The 24,744-nt window shown below is 42.6% G+C and overlaps 1 protein-coding gene across 5 annotated transcripts in view; it reads right to left on the bottom strand.

Moving 5' to 3' along the window:
- Positions 1-24,744, bottom strand: part of PTPN4 (protein tyrosine phosphatase non-receptor type 4) — a 257,666-nt gene that overhangs the window by 115,144 nt on the left and 117,778 nt on the right. For all 5 annotated transcript variants that reach the window (XM_079782465.1, XM_079782466.1, XM_079782463.1 and 2 more), the window contains 2 exons: positions 22,961-23,048; positions 2,769-2,857 (listed from right to left, as the gene is read on the bottom strand). In XM_079782465.1, coding sequence (XP_079638591.1) covers positions 2,769-2,857; positions 22,961-23,048 — 177 coding nt within the window. The remainder of the gene's footprint in view (positions 1-2,768; positions 2,858-22,960; positions 23,049-24,744) is intronic.

Here is a 24,744-nt window from a genome sequence, read left to right as displayed (position 1 = left end):
GCCTGTTTGCCCCCAACTTCCCTCCTCTGCCGGCCTGGTTACCCCTAACTGCCCTCTCCTGCAGGGTTGATCACCTCCAACTGCCCTCCCTTGCAGGCCTGGTCCTTCTCAACTGCCCTCCCTTGCAGGCCGGGTGCCTCCCAACTGCCCTCTCCTGCTGGCCATCTTGTGGTTGCCATCTTGTGTCCACATGGGGGCAGGATCTTTGACCACATGGGGGCAGCTATATTGTGTGTTGCAGTGATGATCAATCTGCATAGTACTCTTTTATTAGATAGGATGACATTTCTTTCTTTCTTTTTTTTTTATCCTCACCTGAGTATATGTTTCCATTGACTTTTAGAGAATGTGAAAGAGAAAGGGAAAGACAGAGAGAAACATCAAAGTGAGAGGAATACTTAGATTGCTTGCCTCCTTCCTGAGCCGTGACCTGGGCCCCAGCCAGGGAGGAGCCCGCAACTTAGGTACATGCCCTTGATCAGAATCTAACCTGGACTCTGCGGTTGGCAAACCTAGACATTATCCACTGAGCCAAACCGTGTAGGGCAGGTTATGACATTTCTTAGCCCTCCAGCAGCGGACCTTCATTTTTTTCTCCAGGAGTGTGGTGGAAAAGCCCTAGATCACTTTTTTGGATTCTTATACCCAAGTTACTAAGAATATTACCAGTGGCATACAGGGAGCTTAGCCAATGAGTGGTCAGAAAAGGTATTTCCTCTGTAGTTCACACCTATCTCCTGTGATCTCCGGCTCCACCCCTGCCAAGGCCTAAAGCCTCCAGCCCTGGGCAGGGACCCCCAGCTGGCTCTGATCGCCCTGCTCTACCCCCAGCCAAGGCCGCAAGCCTCTGTTTGAGGCTCGGGCCCTGGGCAGGGACCCCCAGCTGGTTCCAATTGCCCACAGACACCCACAGCTGGCTCTATCGCCCGGCTCCACCCACGGCCAAGGCTGCAAGCCTCTAGGCTTGGGCTCTGGGCAGGGACCCCCAGCTGGCTCCGATCGCCCACAGGGGACCCCAGCTTGCTCTGATTGCCAGGCTCCACCCCAGCGGCCAAGGCCGCAAGCCTCTGGCAGAGGCTTGGGCTCTGGGCAGGGACCCCCAGCTGGCTCGGATCACCTGCAAGGAACCCCAGCTGGCTCCGCTGGAGGGCTCCACCCCAAGCCAAGGCCTAAAGCCTCTGGCTGAGGCTTGGGCCCTGGGCAGGGACCCCCAGCTGGCTCCAATCACCTGCAGGGACCCCCAGCTGGCTCCGCTCGTGGGCTCCACCCCCAGCCAAGGCCTAAAGCCTCTGGCAGAGGCTTGGGCTCTGGGCAGGGACCCCCAGCTGGCTCCGATCGCCCTCAGGGGACCCCAGCTGGCTCTGATCGCCAGGCTCCCATCACCAGGCTCCGCCCCAACGGCCAAGGCTGCAAGCCTCTGGCCAAGGCTTGGGCTCTGGGCAGGACCCCCAGCTGGCTCTGATCTCCCCGCTCCGCCCCCATCCAATGCCGCAAGCCTCTGTTTGAGGCTCGGCCCCTGGGCAGGGATCCCCAGATGGCTCTATCCCCCGCTCCATCCAAGGCCAAGGCCTCAAGCTTCTGTTTGAGGCTTGGGCCCTGGTCAGGGACCCCAAGCTGGCTCCAATCACCGCAGGGGACCCCAGCTGGTTCCAGTGGCCCAGCTCCACCCCCAGCCAATGCCGCAAGCCTCTGGCTGAGGCTCGGGCCCTGGACAGGGACCCCCAGCTGGCTTCGATCGCCTGCAGGGGACCCCAGCTGGCTCTGATCACCTGTGGGGGACCCCTGCTGGCTCTGATCTTCCCCTCTGATCTTCCGCTCCAATATCCCAGTTCCAACAACTGCTCTCCGAGGCTGCAGCCATCTTGGTTAGGTGTATTTGCATATTCCCTTTCTGATTGGCCGGTGGGCGTGGCTTGTGAGTGTAGCGGAGTGATGATTTGCATATTACTGTTTTATAGATAGGAATTGCTCCTGTCAGTTATCATATTTCTATTAAGAGTGAATATTATAAAAATAAAAATCACAGATATTGAAAAATCAGGACCAAATATTTTAAGAGCTATAAAGAAAACAGATTAATACAATATAGTTCTTTTGTATTTGTTTCTTCCCCTAAAGAAAATAATTGTGTTTATTTTTTAAAAACCCGAGTTACTTATATGAGATATGACAAATGTGACTGTTAAGATTTTCATGTCATTCCATTAAAGGGAACTGGCAGATGCTACTTTTCCTTTTTCTTCATTCTGGGATATAGAAGTGATGGTGGGTGAGTCATCCTAGACAGTGAGGACAAGGATAATATACTAAGGACAGTAGAACACTGAGACAAAAAACAAAAATAAAAACATGGGTTTTATACCCCATGCAGCCATACTTTCTTAGCACCAATTTAAGCCACTGTAATAGTAAGTCTTAGTATGCCTGTGTTCCAAATAATAATCAGTACCTCACTGAAAGCATTTAAATGAAATACTTACTGTATTTCAAGCAATGGGGATGGTGCAGGACAAAGTACACATGATGTTAGCTATCATATTACAGTACAAATTTAGAGATTCCCTAAGAGAAAAATTCATAAAGTAATATTTCCGAGAAGCTAAGCAATTTTTGAAATAAATTAACACAATTATCTTGGTATCTTCTGGTAGATTCCAAGTAAGTAAAATAAATTTGCATGCCAACATTAATATACTTCATCACTTTCTTTAATATGAATTATTATATTAGTAATATAAAAAAGCAAAAATATTCATGGAAGTCCTTACCATGGAAAGGTATTCATTCGTACCCTGTTCTTATAAATGAGAATTCCTCCTGACATCACTCCAATCATAATTTCATTGTTACTTTGATCCTTCAAAAAAGAAAATGACAAATCTAAAATACTGGGCTTTATCTGTTAAAAATATATTTTAAAAACAGGATTAGTTTTCTTTTTTATACAATGAGACATTTTCAAAGGCACCACATCCTATATAAAAAAAACCCTAATATGCAAATTGACCAAACAGCAGAACGACCGGTCACTATGATGCACACTGACCACAAGGGGGCAGAAGCTCAAAGCAGGAGGTGCCCCCTGGTGGTCACTGCGCTACCACAGGGGGGGCACCGCTCTGCCAGAAGACGGGCTCACAGCTGGAGAGCGCAGTGGCAGTGGCAGGAGCCTCTCCTGCCCTCAAGGCAGTGCTAAGGAGCAGCCAGCCCAGCTTCTGGCTGGAGAGCGCAGCGGCGGAGGGGGTAGTCAGACATGGCCCAGGGGTCCCAGACTGCAAGAGGGCGCAGGCCGGGCTGAGGGACCCCCACCCCTTCAAGTGCACAAATGTCGTGCACCAGGCCTCTAGTAATTACATAGTTACAAATCCATATAGTAATTGTTACCTCATAAAAATAAATGCCATATTTCAAATCAAACTTAAATGTTGCATTATTAAAAGTCATTATGATCTCAGGACTTCCCATAGTTTATAGTTTATTTGGGACAGAAAATTAGAATGATGAGTTAGTATCCATCCTTCCATTCCTTAAATTCTTATGTTCTAATCACTGTGCAAATATAATGCTCTGATAGCAAAAAGTGAATAAAAAAAATGGAGGACTTCAGAGTTTGGTGAAGGGTAACCTGTAATAAAACAGTATTTTCAATATAAGAAAACTCCTATAATTAGTATAATACAATAAAATACATCATGGAATTATAGAGTGAGTAACAATTAATTGAGAGTTTGGAAGACTCTAAAGAAGAAAATCTGAATTGCGCTTTGAGAACGGAGTAAGAATTTTCATGCTAACTGATCGAATTTGAATAGCTAACCTACATTATGAGGAAAATGAATAGAATTAAAATACTGATTTTCAGATGCTTTTTGACTTGAAACATTCCATAAATAAACTAATATAGCAATAATGCTTTTACCTCCTACTATTGATCTGCTCAGAAAGAATTGCTGAAAATATAAGATTTTGTAATTGTCTCCCTAAGAAAACAAAAATATTTAAAATGTAGTTACAATAATTTCTAATTAAATAAAACCTTATTAAATTAACCCATTAGGCAGAATAATACATAAGAAGGTCAAACACAACAGTGTATGCTAATTTGTCTGGCTGCTCATTTTGTTTACCATTAACCAAAAACGCCTGTACATTATTAATCTGAATCTCAAATCATTTTTTAAAGGACATCAATTAGAAGTCAGGACCAAAATAGCAGACTGAGCCTAATAGCAGACTGACTTAATATATGCACCTGTTACTTTTTCAGTTCCCCATCAGAAAACATCAGAAAACATATATTAAAAGAATGCACCCTTATGTTCATAGCAGCACAATTCACCATAGCTAAGATTTGGAAACAGCCTAAGTGCCCATCAGCAGATAAGTGGATTAAAAAACTGTGGTACATCTACACAATGGAATACTACGCTGCGGTAAAAAAGGAGTTCTTATCATTTGCAACAACATGGATGGAGATGGAGAGCATTATGCTAAGTGAAATAAGCCAGGCAGAGAAAGATAAATATCACATGATCTGACTCATTTGTGGAATATAATGAACAATATAAACTGATGAACAAAAATAGATCCAGAGACAGAGAAACATTAATCAGAACGTCAAACCTCAGGGAAGGTAGGGGACAGTGGGGGCAAGAGGGAAAGATCAACCAAAGGACTTATATGCATGCATATAAGCCTAATCAGTGGACACAGACAACAGGGAGGTGGGGGGTAATGGGGGGATAAGGACACATACGTAATACCTTAATCAATAAAGAAATTTAAAAAAAGAAAGAAAAAGAATCTGTAAAACTTGAAAACAATCAATAACACTTCAAGGTATGTAATCAATGCACCTGAACTGTAAAGACATAAAAAAGATACAATCAGATTATAGAAAACCACAGCTCAAACTACACACACAAGAGCAAGTTCTGTGAAGAGGTGGAAATAGAAGCAAACTTAAAAGATAAAGTACAGAGATTAAAAATGGCGGCAGAGAAAGTGGATGCTGCACGGATATGCTCCAAGGAACAAACTGTAATTACAACTAAATTACAAAAAAACTTCCTGAATAATCAATGGAAGACTCGCTGGAGAGAACCCTTATACCCGAGGACCAAAAGGGGAGACTGCATAGAAACTGGTAGAAGTGGCAGAGGGGCGAAAGGGCTGGCCGGGTGCCCACAGAAAGCAACTGAGTTCCAGAGAGATATCTCAGCTGTGGGTGTTGCCACTGAGAACTCTAGGGTCTAATACCCGAGCTGGGCCCCCCAGCAAAGAGCACCACAACTGAAAAGGGTAACCACATAACATTTTGCTGTGAAAAGCAGCAGGGTTGTTGTTTGCTAGGGAGAGACAGCTGGAAATTCAGGCACCCTCTTAAAGGGCCAACGGACAAAATTCCCTGTGGAGCACCCTACCTTGTGCTCTTGCAGAGGGAGGGCAGAGTGGACTGGAGCTGTGTGAACAGAAGCCAGGATCCAGGGCTCAGGAGTTAGAGCTCAGAAGGCAGACACCCTGGTTTCCTGTGCTGAGTCATTCCCTTATGCTGCGAGGTCATATTTCTCGCGCAGGCATTAGGTATACAGGCGACCTTGCCTGTGGGGGAAGACAGCTGATCCACCCCATTGGAAAACACCTTGCCCCACAGTGCACAACTGCTGAGGCCCAATTAAGAGACTGAGAATAACAATTAGCCTCCAGGCAGAAGCAACTACCCAACCCTGTTGAAAAAACTCTTGCCACACCTGTGGATGATTGATTGAGGACAATTTAAGACAGAATCATGTAAGTCTGTAAACAGATACGGTCTATGGATGCTTTCAGTCTTTGCCTGATCAGTCAGAAACAGCATTTGACACTGTCCTGCATTAGAGATTGAGAGGCGTAGCAGATCTATCTAATACACAGTCACAAACCCAAACAGAAAGCCAAAATGAGGAAAGAAACAACCCACAAATGAAAGAACAAGAGAATTCTCCAGAAGAAGAGATAAATGAAATGGAGATCAGAAACTTATCAGATAAAGAGTTCAGAGTAAGGATGGTAAAGATGCTCAACAGCATGTGAAAACATATAGTAACTATGAAAACAAATAAAGAATGACATAGCACACATAAAGAAAACATTGGAAGGAATAAATAGCAGATTAGGGGAAGCTGAGAATCGAATCAGTGAATTAGAAGATGAGGTTGAAAAATCACTCAATCAAAGAACCAAAAAGAAAAAAAAAATTAAAAAACAGGAGGACAACTTAAGGGAGCTGTGGGGGACAAGATGAAATGTTAACAATATTCGAAGAGCAGGCATGCCAGAAGAGGCAGAAAGGGAGAAGGGATAGAAAACTTCCCTAACCTGGTACAGAAAAAGTCACACAAGTTCAGGAGGTACAGAGAACCCCAAACAAGAAGAACCCAAATAGGCCCATGCCCAGACACATCATAATTAAAATGCCAAAAATTAAAGTCAAAGAGAGAATCTTAAAGGTAGCAAGAGAAAAGCAAACTATTACCTACAAAGGAGCTCCCATAAGGCTGACACCTGATTTCTCATCTGAAACTCTACAGGCCAGAAGGGAAGTGCATGAAATACTCAAGGTAATGGAAAGCAAGAATCTAAAACCAAGATTACTATATCCATCAAGGCTATCATTCAAAATAGACAGCCAAATAAAGAGCATGCTAGACAAAAAAAGGCTAAAGGAATACATCACCACCAAGCCAGCATTACAACAAATGCTAAAGGGAATGCTGTAATGAGAAGAAACAGAAAGAGAAACCTAGGCATACAGAATTAAATAGAATTAATTTGGCAATAAATAAGTTCCTATCTACACTAATAAAAGAGTAAGATCCAAATTGACCATACCTCTGCGACGCCCACCAGCCAATCAGCAGTGAGTATGCAAATTAACCCAACAAAGATGACAGGTTAATTTGCATACGCAAGCTCTGAGCGGCAGGGGGCAGGGCGGACCGCTTGCATCGTCCCCAAGGTGACAATGCAGGCGTTCCGCACCACCCCAGCTGCTCTGGGCCTCTGGGCAGCATGGGAAGGTGGAAAGGCGGCTCCGGGCCGAAGCGAAAAGGCAGCTCTGGCCGGAGCGAAGGCAGTGCTGGCAGCCAGGGGAAGGAAGGCCCATTCTTGCACGAATCTCCGTGCATCGGGCCTCTAGTTAATAATAATCTTAAATGTAAATGCACTAAATTCTCCAATCAAAAGGCATAGGGTAGCTGAATGGATACAAAAACATAACACAATTATATGCTGTCTATAAGAGATCCACCTCAGAACAAAAGACACAAACAGGATGAGCATGAAAGGATGGAAAAATTTTTCCCATGCAAATGGGAAAGAAAAAAAAGCTGGAGTAGCAATGCTTATATCTGAAAAATTAGACCTCAATTGAAGGCCATAACAAGAGATAAGGAAGGCTACTTCATAATACTTAAGGGAGCAAATCAACAAGAGAATATAACTCTGGTAAACCTATATGCACCCAAATACATTAAAAAAAAAACAAAAACACCACTTCTGGAGGATATCAAGGGAGAGATGGACAGCAATATAATCATAGTAGGGGACTTTAATACCCAACTGACATCACTGGATAAATCTTCTAAACAAAAAATCAGCAAAGAAACAGCAAGCCTAAATGACTCACTAGATCAGATGGACTTAATTGACATCTTCAGAACATTTCATCCCAAAGCTATGGAATATACATTCTTCTCAAGTGTACATGAACATTTTCAAAGATAGACCACATATTAGGGCACAGGCTAAGTCGCTAAAAATTCAAAAAGACTGAAATTATAACAAGCATCTTCTCAGATCACAATGGCATAAAATTAGAAATCAACTACAATAAAAACAATTAAAAAGTATCAAACACCAGGAGGGTAAATAGCATGCTTTTAAGCAATGAATGAGTTACGAAAGAGATCAAAGAAGAAATAAAAAACATTCTGGAAACAAATGATAATGAAAACACAGCAATCCAAAATCTATGGGGACATAATGAAAGCAGTACTGAGAGGGAAGTTCATAGCTCTACAGGCCTACTTAAAGAAAAAAACACAGAAAAACTGGTAATAAGGTATCTAACTCTACAACTTGAACAACTAGAAAAACAGCAACAAGAAAAGCCCAGAGTAAGTAGAAGGGAGGAAATAATAAAGACCAGAGCAGAAATAAATGACATAGAGACCCCCCCCCCCAAAAAAAAAATCAATAGAACCAAAAGCTGGTTCTTTGAAAGGATAAACAAGATTGATGAACTGTTAGCCAGGCTCACCAAGAAACAAAGAGAGGACCCAAATAAACAAAATTAGAAATATGTGAAGTAACAACTGACCCCACAGAAATACAAAGGATTTTAAAAAAAATACTACGAACAATTCTACTCCAACAAACTGGACAACCTAGATGAAATGGAAATACGCCTAGAAAAATACAATCTTCCAAAACTCAATCAGGAAGTATCAGAAAATCTGAGTAGGCCGATAACTACCAATGAAATTGAAGCAGTAATCAAAAAACTTCCAGCAAACAAAAGCCCTGGACCAGACAGCTTCACAGCGGGATTTTTACCAAACATTCACAGAACACCGATCCTCTCCAGACTATTCCAAAAAATTCAAGAGGAAGGCACACTTCCAAGCTCTTTCTATGAAACCAGCATTACCCTAATCTCAAAACCAGATAAAGTCAGTACAAAGAAAGAGAATTACAGGACAATATCCCTCATGAACGTAGATGCTAAAATCCTCAACAAAATTTTACCAAATCACATCCAGCAATACATTAAAAAGATCATACACCACGACCAAGTGGGATTTATTCAGGGGATGTAAGACTGGAACAATATCTGCAAATCAATAAAAGGGATATACCACATAAACAAATTGAAAGACAAAAATTACAGTTGATGCAGAAAAAGCATATGACACAATCCAACACCATTTTTTGATAAAAACTCTCTTTAAGTGGGACTAAAGGACAATACCTCAACATAATAAAACCTTATATGACAAACCTATAGCCAACAACATACTCAATGGGGGAAATTAAAACCATTTCCCTTAAGAACAGGAACAAGACAGGGATGCCCACTCTCACCACTCCTGTTTGACATAGTACTGGAAGTGCTAGCCATAGTGATCAGACAAGAAGCAGAAATACTAGTAAAAGGGATCCAAATTGGAAAAGAATAAGTAAAACTGTCATTATTTGCAGATGACATGATATTGTACATAGAAAACCCTACCTAAAGACTCCATCAAAACATTACTAGATTTAATAAATGAATTCGGCATTGTGGTAGGATACAAATTTAACACCCAAACATCTTTGGCTTTTTTGTACACCAATAATAATAAACTAAAAACACAACCCCATTTACCACTGCAACAAAAAAATTAAGATACCTAGGAATAAACTTACCTAAGGAGGTAAAAGACCTGTACTCAGAAAACTACAGGATGTTGAAAAAGATGTTAAAAATCTTCAAAAATTTAATAGGCAAGAGCATACAATAGAGTCAAGATAGTTTTTAGTTTCTTAAGTGGCCCCAGAGCAAGGTGTTTTCCAATTTCGGGGTCAACTGTCTCCCGCCCAGGCAAAGCAAATGTGTGTGGGAAAGATGTTCTCCCCTGTGTGAGGCAATGACTCACCACAGCAAACTGGCAGTGTCTGTCTTCAAGCACCAACCCCATCTCCAATCCTGGATTCTGCTCAGAGAGCTCCAGCCCACTCTGCCCTCCCTCTGTGGGAGCATAAGGTGGGTGGCTCCACAGGGAATTTTGTGCATTGGCCCTTTAAGAGGGTGCCTGAATTTCCAGCTGTCTCTCCCTGGCAGACAGCAACCCTGCTGCTTTTCACAGCCAGATGTTATGTGGTTACCCTTCTCAGCTGTGGTGCTCTCTGCTGGGGCGCCCACCTCGGGAATCGATCCCAGAGTTCTCAGTGGCAACCCACACAGCTGAGATACCTTTCCGGAACTCAGTTGCTCTCTGTGGGCACCCAGCCAGCCCTTTCTCGCTTCAGCCCCTCCTACCAGTCTATGTGGTCTCCACTCTTGGTCCTCAGGTATCAGGGTTCTCTCCTACAAATCTTCCGTTGATTATTCAGGAAGTTTTATGTATTTCAGTTGTAATTACAATTTGTTCCTGGGAGCATGTCCATGCAGCATCCACTTACTTTCCCATGATTTTTAATCTCCTCAAGGGATTATATTTTTAATTTTTTTATTATTCTAACCATTCTCTCATGAAGTGTTCAAATACATGCAGGTTAAAAACAAGGTTTTGAAAGAACCTATAAACTGGTTCTTCTCTTACCTCACAGGGCTGTTTTAAGTATTAAATGAGATTAATAAACATAAAGCCTTAGTAAATGCCAAATAGGTGTTTCCTGTTACTATTATCTGTATCCTGGAAAGCAAAATCTCTCACAGCCTTCCTTAAATACTCCCTAATCAATCTCTGGTCCTCACTCTACTTTCCAAACTGCTCTTACAAGGCCACCAAGAGCTTACACATTTCTAACCAGGACTCCTCTAACATAGTTACCACTTGGTTTCAAAGACACACACGTGTCTGTGACAGAAAGGCTTTCTTTCTATATAAAACTAGAGGCCCGGTGCATGAAAATTCATTCACTGGAGGGGGGGGTCCCTCAGCCAGGCCTGCCCCCTCTCACAGTATGGTAGTCCTCAGGGGCAGTAGGTGATCTGGTGATCAGGGGAAGGCGACACCCCCATCACACATCTACTGCTGCCACTGCCGGTAGCGCAAGCCTCAGCTATCCGAGGCTTGCCTGCACCTCGGGCTGGCCCTGGGCAGCTGGGGGGCTGAGGGGACTGGAGGACTCCGGAGGCAGGCACGCAGAGAGACTGGACCCACCTGGGGGTGGGCCTGACCTTGCCGCATGCCTGCTGCCCCAGCGGGGCTGAGGGGACTGGGCACCGCCATCTTGTGGCTGTGGGCATCGCCATCTTTGAGGGCGTGGCAGTCAACTAGCATATTCCCTGTTTATTAGATAGGATGCTACTTCTTCCTGGTGTTCTTTCCTGGTTCTTCCTAATCTTTCTAACCTCTGAACTGCTAAGTGTTCAGCTCCAAGGACATCTTCCGTTCAATACCTACTAGGCATGTTCCTGCAGTGCTCTCATCTCATGACTTTAAATATCCTATATAATAAAGAGGTAATATGGAAATTGACCATTACTCCAACACACAAGATGGCCGCCCCCATGTGGACACAAGATGGCAGCCACAAAATGGCCGGCAGGGGAGGGTAGTTGTGGGCGATCAGGCCAGCAGGGGAGGGCAGTTGGGGGCGATCAGGCCGGCAGAGGAGGGCAGTTGAGGGCAACTAGGCCTGTAGGGGAGGGCAGTTGAGGGCGACTAGGCCTGCAGGGGAGGGCAGTAGGGGGGGACCAGGACTGCAGGGGAGGGCACTTAGGGGTGACCGGGCTGTCAGAGGAGGGCAGTTGGGGCGAGCAGGCCTGCAAGGGAGGGCAGTTGGGGGCAACCAGGCCAGCAGGGGAGGGCAGTTAGGGGCAATCAGACTGGCAGGGTAGCAGTTAGGCATCAATCAGGCTGGCAGGGGAGTGGTTAGAGGGTGATCAGGCTGGCAGGCAGAAGCAGTTAGGGGCAATCAGGCAGGCAGGCAGGCAAGCAGTTGGGAGCCAGAAGTCCTGGATTGTGAGAGGGATGTCTCAGATTGGAGAGGGTGCTGGCTGGGCTGAAGGACACCCACCCCACCCCCCATTCATGAATTTCATGCACCGGGCCTCTAGTCCTATAAAATAAAAGCCCAGTGACCGAACGAACGATCGGTTGACCAGTTGCTATGATGCACACTGACCACCAGGGGGCAGACGCTCAATGCAAGAGCTGCTCCCTGGTGGTCAGTGGGCTCCCACGGTGGGAGTGCCGCTCAGCTGATCGGGATAAGCCAATCCCCGCTGCATGCCCCCCACCAATGCAGGAGCAGTGAGGTGAGCGGTAAGGAGCCTTCTGATAAGGAGCAGCGAGCTGAGCAGTAAGGAGCGAGCAGGTGGGCGGTAAAGAGCCAGGGACCCTGGACATCCCCCAAGGGGTCCCGGACTGCGAGAGGGTGCAGGCCAGGCTGAGGGACCCCACTTATTGCAAAAATTTCATGCTCCAGGTCTCTAGTTACCTATAAACTGAAATTTCCCAAATGTTTATCTCTAGTCCAGACCTCTCCTCTGAACTTCAGTTCCATCTGTTGAATTGCCTACCCTCCTTCATTTGGAGTAAAAATCTTCTAAAATTTAATAATTCCCAAACTAATTCCTGATTCACCCTCTGAAATCTTCTTCTCTCTCATCTTTCCCAACTAGTGACGTACTCCATCTCTCTAATTATTCAGGTCAAAAACTTTGGAATCATTCCCAAATCCTTTTTCTCTCACAACTCACAAACAATACATCAGTAAATGCTGTCACTTCCATATTCAAAATATATACTTAATCTTACTACTTTTCACTACCCAGGAGCTACAACCACCATTATATTTCTCGTGGATCCCTGGAACAGTCTCCAAGCTGGTCTGTTCCTTTAGTTCCTTACAGAATACTCTCAAAACAGAGGTCATTATTGTCTCTTAAAAATGGCTTTGCTTATAATTAAAATTGAAGTCTTTAAAATGTGCTCTAAAGTCCTGGTTTGCCTGACTCCATTGATACTCTCCCAGCTTGCTACAGCAGCCATGCTGTTCTCTTTGCTGTTCCTTGAAGTACACTATACCATGGCAATTTTCTCTGCTAGAACATTCTACGCCTAGATATCAGCATGACTGCTCCAGGTCTGTTTATCTCCTCAGTTAGGCCTTTCCTATCATGATACCCCAGTTTTTCTTGTTTCAATCCCCTTTCTCACCTTAATTTGTCTACACTGCATTTATCACTATGTGATATATTACATATTTACTTAACTTCAAGAAAATCCAATATATAGTAAAATGCACAATTCAAGACTTTATACACATGAATTGACATACATATATACACTTCTCTGAAACCACCACAATAATAATAATAGTCCTCCATAGGTGACTGCTATTCTGGCTTCTACCAGTATAAACAGGTATTTTGCCTGTTATTGAACTTTACTTCCAAGGAACCATACACTGTGTACTCTAATTACTCAATTATTTTTTTAGTCTGTCTTGTCCACCAGAATATAAGCAGCATGAGGGTTGGGTTTTATCTACTTTACTCACTGCTGTTTCTACTATGTTTATAACAGGATTTGGAACATAGAAGGTGCTCAATAAATATTCAATGAAACATCGAAATAGCATCATTAAGCTTTTCTTTCTTGAAGCTTTGAAGGGCAAAAGTTATTTTTCAGTAATTATCTTCATCATTATTATAAACTAGAGGCCTTATATACGAAATTTGTGTAAGAGTAGGCCTTCCTATCCCTGGCTGCCAGCACTAGCTTCCCTCTGGCACCCGGGACCTGGGCTTCCCTCCGGCTGCCGGCAGGTACCGGGACCTGGGCTTCCCTTGCAGCCCCGGCTTTGTCCGGAAGGTTGTCTAGAAGGACGTCTGGTCTAATTAGCATATTACACTTTTATTATTATAGATAAGATATTCACAATTAAGCCTAAAACTTGGCTATTTGTATTAGAGTTAATTTACTAGTAGAGCATCCTATACCTAACTAAAAACCTAAAGCCAAGCTTTCTGTCATTGCACTTACATTGTATAATTAGAAATCAGTTTAAGTAAACATAGAGTTTACATTATGCTAACATCCTTACAAAACAGAAAGTGAACTTGAGGATCCATGGCATAGAGATATTCTAGCTCTGTAATGTTCTTTTATTCTATGCTCAGTCTAATAAATACTGATTGATTTTTGGTATAGTGAGCCCTCACACTATTCATTTAACAAGACATTTAAAATTTTTATTGATTGATTGACTAGAGGCCCGGTGCACGAAATTCGTGCACTCGGGGGTATCCCTCAACCTGGCCTACGCCCTCTCACAGTCCGGAACCCCTCGGGGGATGTCAACCTGCCGGCATAGGCCCGCTCTCCGGGGAATTGGGCCTAAGCTGGCAGTCAGACATCCCTCTGGCAGCCTGGGAGCCCTCAGAGGATGTCTAACTGACGGCTTAGGCCCGCTCCCCATTGGCAGTGGGCCTAAGCCGCAGTCACACATCCTTAGCGCTGCTGAGGAGGCAGGAAAGGCTCCTGCCACCACTGCTACACTTACAGCCCGTCAGCCCATGTCGCTGAGCAGAGCTCCCTCTGTGGGAGCACACTGACCACCAGGGGGCAGCTCCTGCATTGAGCGTCTTCCCCCTAGTGGTTAGTGCACATCATAGTGACCCATCATTCCCAGTCGTTCTGCCATTAGGGTCAATTTGCTTATTACCCTTTCATTATAATGGATTTGCGAGAGAGAGAGAGAGAGAGAGAGAGAGAGAGAGAGAGAGAGGGGGGGGGGGGAGGGAGGGAGAAAGAGAGAAAGAGACACAATGATTTGTTGTTCCACTTATTTATGCATTCATTGGTTCATTCGTGTATGTGCCTTGACTGGGGATCGAACCTGCAACCTTGGCATATGGGGACAACACTCTAATCAACTGATCTACCTAAGCCAAGGCCAGCATTTACTCCTGATAGTGCTTTTTCCATTTTAAACGGTCAGAAATTCTTTACAAAAATTTAAAACACATGTTATTTGGTATTAACATATTCAAGTTATTTTTTATTTTCAAGATTACTTTGCTACCCATTACATCATCAACCAATCCTAACCACCAACTTAGGGGTAACTAATTATTATTCTTTCTAGATGAGTGTCTGAGAGAAAGCACATAGTGTTGGGTAGAAATAATGATAGTGTTTGTACCCATGGTTTATTTAGAAGTATGTTTCTTAATTTCCAAATATTTGGAGGATTAAAAAAATGTATCTTTATTGTTCAAAGTATTACAGTGTGTCCTCTTTTGTTTTTCCCCTTTGACCCCTTCCCCTCACACCTGCCCCTCCCTGGCCTTCACTACACTATTGTCTGTGTCCATGGGATATGCATATATACATATAAAGTCCCAGGTTCATCTCTCCTCCCCCAACCTTCCCACCCCACCTCCCTTCCCTCTGAGATCTGTCAGTCTGCTCCATGCTTCTATGTCTCTGGATCTATTTTGTTCATCAGTTTATTTTGTTCATTAGATTATTTGGAGAATTTTTAAAGTTATCTTTTTGTCATTGTTTTTAGCTTAACTGCACTGTGCTCAGAAATTATATTCTGTGTTTGAAAACAATGCATACTCTGAAGTTGCACTGATCTACACAGATCAATTAAGTCAAATTTGCTGACTGTATTTTTAAAACCTATATCTTGCTGATTTTCAGAATGTTTTATCAGTGACTGAACAATGAATATTAGAATCCATCACTTTCTTTTGAAATACACTGTTAAGAGAATAAAAGGGCAAACCAAAGAGTGAGAGAAAACATCTGCAAATCATATATCCAACAAAAAACATGTATGTAGAATACATAAAGAGCTCTCAAAACACAAAAGCAAGAAAAGAAACAACCAAATTAGACAATGGGCAACACCAGAAGAGACATTTATCACAGGAAGTAGGATGTGCAACATCATTAGTCATCAGGGAAATGCAAAATAGAACCATGATGAGATAAAATACACCTACCATAAAATCTTAAGAAACAAAACAAAACAAGCAGTACCACATGCTAAAAAGGATGTGAAACAACTAGAACCTGCAAATACTGCTGATGGGGATACAAAGTGGTGCAATCATTCTAGAAAACAGATGGGCAATTTCACATAAAGCTAAATATGCATGTACCATATGACCCAGCAATCCCACTCTTACAAAACAGAGAGTGAACCCTACAGAAATAAAAACTTAAATTCATATAAAAACTTGTAAATAAGTGTTTGCAATAGGTCTATTAATAATAAAAAAAAATGCTGGAAACAATCCAGATGTCCTTCAGTGGGTGACTGTATAAACAAACCACAGTATATCTATACAATGGAATAATATTCAACAATAAAAATAATGAACTATTGATACATACAATAACTTATAAAATCTCAAATTCATTACTGAAAGTAAAAGAAGCCAGTCTCAAAAGGTAATATACAGAATTCCATTTACCAGACATTTTGGAAAAGACAAAACTAGAGTCTAAATATAGACAAAAATAGAGTCCGAAATAGGTTTAAGTAGAAGGCTAGACTACAAAGGGGCAGTGTGAGACTTTTTTTGGGTGATGTAACTACTCTGTATTCTGATTGCAGTAGTAGTTACATGAATCTATACATGTGTTAAAAGTCATACAACTGGACACCCCCAACCGAGAAAAACCAACTATTTAGAATATGTTTAACAGTAAACCAAAATATCCCCCTGCTTCATCTCAAATAATTTTTATTTTCCTTTTTATCCTGAAGTTATCATTCATTCTTTAGTTTTATATCCTCTTCCCTTATTCATTTAATCTTCTAGACATACTAACAGTTTTCATTGAGAGAAATATTTCATGTTCTCCAGTTATTTCAGGTCTTCATTCATGCTGACAACTCTACAGTGAAAACCACTCTCTTTGCGATTCTTATTTATTCTTCTGGGTTCAGTAAATTATTTCTTCTAAGAAGGATCCCCTACCTCTGCTCCCGGGTTGGATTAGATATTCCTGTCATATGACCCCATAGCATTCTGTACTTTCTCCTTCATGTCCCCACATATTTTAACCGTTAATACATGTTCCATTTCTTTCTCCCTCACTATACTGTGAGCTCCATGAGGGCAGGGCTAATTGATGTTTTGCTCACTAAGTAATCCTTAGTGCCAACACTGCAAGGTACATAACAGAGCCACCACAATGAATGCACTAAGACTTACACACTTTTGCTTATGATATTCAATTAAAACTTAAGTATTCTATTTATGTATCCTCTCCCCTCTACTTTTTTGTTCCTGATGCTGCAAAATTTCCCTTCATGTTCACTGAACATTTGCACATTTTCTTCTTAAGCTTTCTATATCCACACACAACAGAAATCTTTCCTGGCATTTTTTTTTTTTTTTGTCTGTACAAAATATGTCTCTGGATAACTCTGTTTAAATTACTTTAATCCAGTACTCCACATTTAAGACTTTCTGAGAGAGAGTTTTACAATCTAATAATATGAATAACAAAAAGTCTTACCTTAAATTAATAAATAACAACATGGTTAATTATGTGTAAAATCCAGCCATGTCGCTACAAAAAGGAAAGTACAAAGCTTTTGCAGAGCAAAAGATATCGCCAACAAAACAAAGAGGCAACCAACGGAATGGGAGATATTTGCAAACCACAGCTCCAACAAGGAGTCAATATACAAAAAGAATTCAACACTAAACAAACAATCCAATTAAAAAATTGGGCAGAAGACCTTAACAGACATCTCTCCCAAGACATACAAATGGCAACAGACATATGAAAAGATGCTCAACTTCACTATCTATTAGGGAAATGCAAATCAAAACGACAATGAGATACCACCTCATATCTGTTAGAATGGCTACTGTTAATAAGACAGGTAATAACAAGTGGTGGAAACGTTGTGGAGAATAAAGAACCCTCATTCACTGCTGGAGGGAATGTAAACTGGTATAGACACTATGGAAAACATTCTGGTGGTTCCTAAAAAAATTAAGAATAAAGTTACCATACCCTGGCTGGGTGGCTCAGTTGGCTGGAGTGTCGTCCTGTACATAGAAAGTTGGTGGGTTCAGTCCTATTGGGGTGCATACAGGAGGCAACCAATCAATGTTTCTCTCTCTCTCTCTCTCCCGCTTCCCCTCTCTAAAAATCAATAAAAACATATCCTCTGGTAAGGATTAAAAAAAAAAAGAATAGAGTTAGCATACACCGAGCCATTCCTGTTCTGGTTAGCTACCCGAAAAATTTGAAAACATTTATTAGCAAAGATATATATACTTCCTATATTAACTGCAGCATTATTCATGGTGGCCAAGACATGGAAACACCAAAGTGTCCTTCGATAGAAAATTGGATAAAGAAGATGTGGTACATATATACAATGGAATACTGTATTACTCAACCATAGGGAAAAAATTACATACTGCTATTTGTGACAACATGAATGAACCTTGAGAATATTACACTAAGAGAAATAAGTCAGTTAGAAAAAGCTGAGAACCATATGATTTCACTCAGATGTGGGACATAAAACTGAAACCCATAGACACAGACAACAGTATGGTGGTTGCCAGAGGGAAGATAATAGGGGGTAGTAAAGGGGAAAGGGGCCAAATACATGGGGATGAAATATGACTTGGCTTTGGGTGTTGGGTACACAATGCAATATACAGATTGTTGTATTATAGAGATGTGCACTTGAAACCTATATAATCTTATTAACCAACTAGAAGCCCGGTGCACGAAATTCGTGCACGGCGGGGAGTTGTCCCTTAGCCCAGCCTGTACCCTCTCCAATCTGGGACTCCTGGAGGGATGTCCGACTGCCCGTTTAGGCCCGATCCTGGTCGGTTCGGGCCTAAACGGGCAGTCGGACATCCCTCTCACAATCCAGGACTGCTGGCTCCCAACTGCTTGCCTGCCTGCCTTCCTGATTGCCCCTAACTGCTTCTGCCTGCCAGCCTGATCACCCCCTAACCACTCCCCTGCCAGCCTGATCGACACCTAACTACTCCCCTGCTGGCCCAATTGCCCCTAACTGCCCTCCCTTGCCAGCCTGGTCACCCCCAACTGCCCTCTTCTGCAGGCCTGGTCCCCCCGAACTTCCCTCCCTTGCTGTCCTGGTTGATGCTTAACTGCTCCCCTGCCAGCCTGTTTGCCCCCAACTTCCCTCCTCTGCCAGCCTGGTCACCCCTAACTGCCCTCTCCTGCAGGGTTGATCACCTCCAACTGCCCTCCCTTGCAAGCCTGGTCCCTCTCAACTGCCCTCCCTTGCAGGCCTGGTCCCTCACAACTGCCCTCCCTTGCAGGCCGGGTGCCTCCCAACTGCCCTCTCCTGCTGGCCATCTTGTGGTGGCCATCTTGTGTCCACATGGGGGCAGGATCTTTGACCACATGGGGGCAGCTATATATTGTGTGTTGCAGTGATGACCAATCTGCATATTACTCTTTTATTAGATAGGATAGAGGCCTGGTACAGGGGTGGGGGCCAGCTGGTTTGCCCTGAAGGGTGTCACAGATAAGGGTGGGGGTTCCCTTGGGGTGTGGGGCGGCCTGAGTGAGGGGCCTGTGGTTTGCAGGCCGGCCACACCCCCTGGCAACCCAAGGGGAGGCCCTAGTATCTGGAATTTATTTTCCTTCTACAATTGAAACTTTGTAGCCTTAAGCGGGTGGGCCCGGCCAGGGTGTGCGGAAAGCTTTGCTTCCCCTGTTGCCGCCAGCAACCCTGGCCTGCTCTCTCAAGCTCCATTCTGCCGCCATTTGTTTGAATTTGTTTACCTTCTATAATTGAAACTTTGTAGCTTGAGTGGAGGCTTAGGCCTGCAACGGCTATGGAAAGCTTGGCTCGCTCTGTTACCTGGGAAACCTTGCTCTCTGTGGCTGTAGCCATCTTGGATTGGAGTTAATTTGCATACTCGCCCTGATTGGCTGGTGGGCGTGGCTTGGCTGGTGGGCATGGCTTATGTAGCGGAGTGATGGTTAATTTGCATATTACCATTTTATTAGAGAGGATGCCACCCCAATAAACTTAATTAAGAAAAAGGAAAAAAAGGGTAGTTTAACACTCCTTGTATTTCATTGATAGCAGTCAGAGATAACAGATAGCAGTCCAAACTACCTTTACAAAACTGATAAGCCCTGTGTGGTTCAGTGGTTTTGGTGTCCTGTGCACCAAGAAGTTGCTGGTTCCATTCTTGGTCAAGGGCACATACATGCCCGAGCTGCCAGTTGCAGGTTGGATCCCCGGTAGGGGGTGTGCAGGAAGTAGCCGATCCATGTTGCACTCTCACACTCATGTTTCTCTCTCTCCCTCCCTCTATCTCTAAAAATCAATAAACTAAAAAAAAAGAGAAAAAGCTTATGACTAAAATGACTGAATGTAGTGGTCTTTTTATTGTTAACCATAGTTTAGTTCACATATTAAATTTCCACTGGTTTTAAACTTTATTAAAATAAAAAACAAAATTTAGTTGCACAAATACTGAGCACTATGTTACATTTTAGAGAATCATGTTCAAAGGTAATAGCCTCCAAATAGGGAGTGAGGGTGCAAGGGCACATTTTAAAGAAAAAAGTTCAAGAGAGACTGTGGGAACCACGCGAGTCCCCAGACAGCCAAGGCCACTCAAAGTGTGAAAGGCCTTGTTATCAGTATGCCAAGGCTGCTCTGAACATGAGAATCCTAATCAGAATGCCCAAGGAATAAGCAGGTGCAAGGCCACAGCGATCTCCCAGAACGCTGTGCCCTTCTGTGACCCAAATGATTGATATCACTGTTGGCAACTAGCCATCTTTGTCACTGGAGTAATATTCAGGTTACTGACTAGCTAGGCTGCTGGAGTGTGAAGAAGTGTGCTGGAGAGACAGAGATGGGAGAGAAGCTCGGAGGTAGTTACTATGTGAGGCTACAGAGTCCAGTGCGCTGGTCAGGGAAGACAGGAGAAGCTGCTGAACCAGAGAGGCTAGAGAAGCTGCTGAGGCAGAGCTTAGGTACCACTATGATATGAGGCAGTGAGTCTAGGGGGCAGTGTGCAACTGCTCAGATGACTGTGGGTACAGCGACTATTAGAGGTGCGACTATGTGGGAAAGATATGTATTTACAAGCCCATGTACGGCTGCCTGATTGAGATACTGTTATGAAGGACTGTCTTGTCTCTAATGGCTTATGGCCACTGGCTTCTGCAATAAAGACTCATTTTTATACACCTACAACCTCTCATGGCTTCTCTAAGATTTGGTGTGCAAGGAGGTCCAGCCCTAGGCAGAGGTGCTCAGACCCCACAACTGCATCTAGTGAACAGAAGATAAAGGAGGAACTTGAACTAAGTTCCCAACAGTTCGTACAGTGGGCACTGCCCTGGCGTAGTCGGGAAGAATTTAGAAGAATATATGGACTCAGAGCAATTCAAGAGCACCAGAGCTGAGTAGTGCTCTTGCTGTCTTTGACAGAGACTTACACATTTTAAATGGCATTACTCAAACAGATTTCCAAGTCACAAACACTAAGGATGATCAGATATAGTTATGTTAGGAAAGCAAGTCATTCTGTGTTTTTTAAAAAATATTTTTAAAAATTGATTTCAGGGAGTAATGAGGGGAGAGGGAGGGAGTGAGGGAGGGAGGAATGGAGGGAGGGAGGGAGGGAAAGAGAGAGAAACAATGATGAGAATCATTGATCAGTTGCCTCTTGTATGCCCCCCAATGGGGGTCAAGCCCGCAACCCAGGCATGTGCCCTGACCAGGAATCGAACTGTAACCTCCTGGTTCATAGGTCAACGCTCAACCACTGAGCCATGCGGCTGGGCTAATTGTTTTTTTTAAAGGAGAGACTGACATAAGCTTTGTGAAATATAAGACTTAGTGCTCCTCTCAGAACATAACCAGGTGAGGCCCTAAACAATAAAACCATTACATGAAGTAGAACTTCGAGTTCTCAAACCATCGTTTGTCTGTGTATGTCTGTAAATTAAAATAAATTCAAAATAACTAAAGAAAACTCATCTCCCTTTCAGGCTGCTATTCTTATCAGGTTCAGCAATTTGTCCCAAGAGAATGTAAAACCTATCACCAACATAACCGATGATTACCTATATGTTTCCACTTTTCACTGGTTACAGATAATAGCTGTACTCCAGTTACTTCTAAAGGAATATAACCTCTTGATAATATGTGAAGGTGTACTAAGAATAGCCACTCACAAATATCCTTATGGCAGGAGGATATAGTCTTTAGGAAGCAGCCACGTATGACTCAATTAAAAAAAAAAGTGCTGTGGAAAAGCTAGTGATCATAATTCCACCTTTTTAAATAAGACTTTTTAATTGATATTTTTTTTAGAGCGACAGGGAGAGGGAGAGAGAAACATCCATTGGCTGCCTCCTGCATGCCCCCTACTGGGGATGGAGCCTACAATCCAGACATGTGCCCTGACTGGGAATCGAACTGGCAACCGCTCAACCAACTGAGCAATACCAGCCAGTTAATGAAGGGATTTGGGGGGACGTGGACAGCCAAAATAAATATATATATTTATCCAAAATATATTAATATGCTTCATTTATGCTTTAAAAATAAAAATGTTTAATGTCACTAAATGATGAAAGTAAAATAAGTGTGGTGAAAGCATCTTTTATGATAATGCTTATCATGAAAGTTAAATATATAAAAAACTACTTTTCTTAATCTTTATTTTTATTTATTTATTTTAAAAAATATATATTTTATTGAATTTTTACAGAGAGGAAGAGAGAGGGATAGAGAGTTAGAAACATCGATGAGAGAGAAACATTGATCAGCTGCCTCTTGCACACCCCCTACTGGGGATGTGCCCGCAACCAAGGTACATGCCCTTGACCGGAATCGAACCCGGGACCTTTGAGTACGCAGGCCGACGCTCTATCCACTGAGCCAAACCGGTTTCGGCTTAATCTTTATTTTTAAAATGAAAGTTCTAAAGGTACTGTCTCCTATGCTCTGCAAAAATTATCACGATTACATAAATCACTTCCTTGAAGAAAAATAACATGAAAAATCTACTTCAACCATTTCCATCAGGTATTGAATCTTAAGTGAGTGTGAAAATACTTACACTTAGCGGAAATTTTCAGTGTAACTATACTGGCAGCACTTACTAGTTACTACATTTGTTACCTAATGCTATTAGGGCATTACTATGTTAATAGAGCCCAACTCATCAATATCAAAGTAAGTTTTCTTCACTTACCCTTGCATAGTGGAATTCAACTCCATAGAGTTCTAAGGTACGTGCTGTGTTCAGGTAATTAAATTCTGCTTCTGCAGGAGTTAAGCCTCTGTAAAGATATCATTAGGTTAAAAATTAAATCAATCACAAATATGGCCAAATTGAAAAAGGCTATTTATCTGGACATTTTTCAGCATCCTAATTAAATCTTTTACAAAACACCATGCATGACCACTCCTCTTAGTTATGTACAGTAACATCTACCTTATCTGAAGGGTACATTTTCAGTAACATAATTATTATTTTGTACAATATTTTCTTATTTTTGAAAAATATAAGAATTCATTACGTTTTAAAAGTTCACAGCTGCTCCTATGGTTGTTAGAAAGTCACTCATTCTCAGACATAACTTAGTGTGTTTGTACACATCTGCATTTAAATCACATAGATTGCTTCTGAAACATGTAGATTCTGAGACAAACTCCGTGCAGTGTTTCTCAGAGAATGGTGCACAGACAGGCATTGATTCATAACAAATATAGAAACTGAGAGAATCAGAGTTTTATAGAATTTTGGTGGAGTAATTTCATGTCTGTTGAATCTAACAAAAAAAATGGCTTGCAATTTTTTGTCTTTATTTCTCCATTTTACTTCTCTATTAATTCATTTTTATTATATACTAGAGGCCTGATGCACGAAATTCGTGCAAGAGAAGACCTTCCTTCCCCCGGCTGCTGGCACTGGCTTCCCACTGGCATCCCGGACCTGGCTTCCCTCCAGCCTCCAGCCTCCAGCAGGCACCCTGGACCTGGGCTTTACTTGCAGCCCCAGCTTCGTCCGGAAGGTCGTCTGGGCTAATTAGCATATTATGCTTTTATTATTATAGATTTTAGAAGTATTGTTCCATGACAGAGTAGAGAAAAACTGGTCTTTCACAACAGATAGTAAATATCCCGTGATTCTTATAAATACAAGTTTTAGAACTATAATTTTAAATGCCTTTAAAAACTGACTTACTTCTATATTATATATACTGTTCTAACAACCTTAGTTATCTGTTCTTATCAGACTATAGCAGAGCAAGAGCAGCAAATTACAAAAACAAAGATATAAGCCTCTCATTCACTATAGATACTAAAAAAGGACCAACAGCCTGTCAATTCATGATCATAAAAATGAGATTCCTCAAAAAAAAAGCAGATATATTTCAGCTTTTTCTATAATTCAATTAAGCTAAATATTCTCTTTCCCACCCCATCCCCAGTTAAACTAGATGATTCTATTTTTTTCTTTGTTTAAAGAGTTGAAGAATCATTTCTTTAAACCAACAGAAATATATAATTAATATATTGTTAAATGTATAATCTTTTTCCTTGCAGAAGAGACTTTTCATTATTGGTAAATTTTTTATAAATTGGGTTTATCTTCAAACCCTTGATTTGGATATGCTCTGTATAGAACTTTCATTATAAATGGCATTTACTTTTAGACCAAAATAGTCCCCTTACCACATTAGGTCAGTCTAAAAAATTGTCATTTAAGAGTCTTATTATAGACTAGAGGCCCGATGCATGAAAATTCATGCACCGGAGGGAGGTCCCTCAGTCCGGCCTGCCCCCTCTCACAGTCCGGGAGCTCTCAGAGGCGGGAGGGGACCCGGCAATCAGGGGAAGGCAATGCTCCCATCACACCTCTGCTGCTGCCACTGCCGGCAGCAAAAGCCTCGGCCGGCCCTGGGCAGCTGGAGGGCTGAGGGACTCCAAAGGCAATCCGCGCACCTGCCATCCTGGTGGGGCTGAGAGGAC

This window comes from Cnephaeus nilssonii (genome assembly GCF_951640355.1).
Source record: "Cnephaeus nilssonii genome assembly, chromosome: 10".
Lineage (NCBI taxonomy): Eukaryota > Metazoa > Chordata > Mammalia > Chiroptera > Vespertilionidae > Cnephaeus > Cnephaeus nilssonii.
This window is presented reverse-complemented; position numbering and strand designations above follow the sequence as displayed.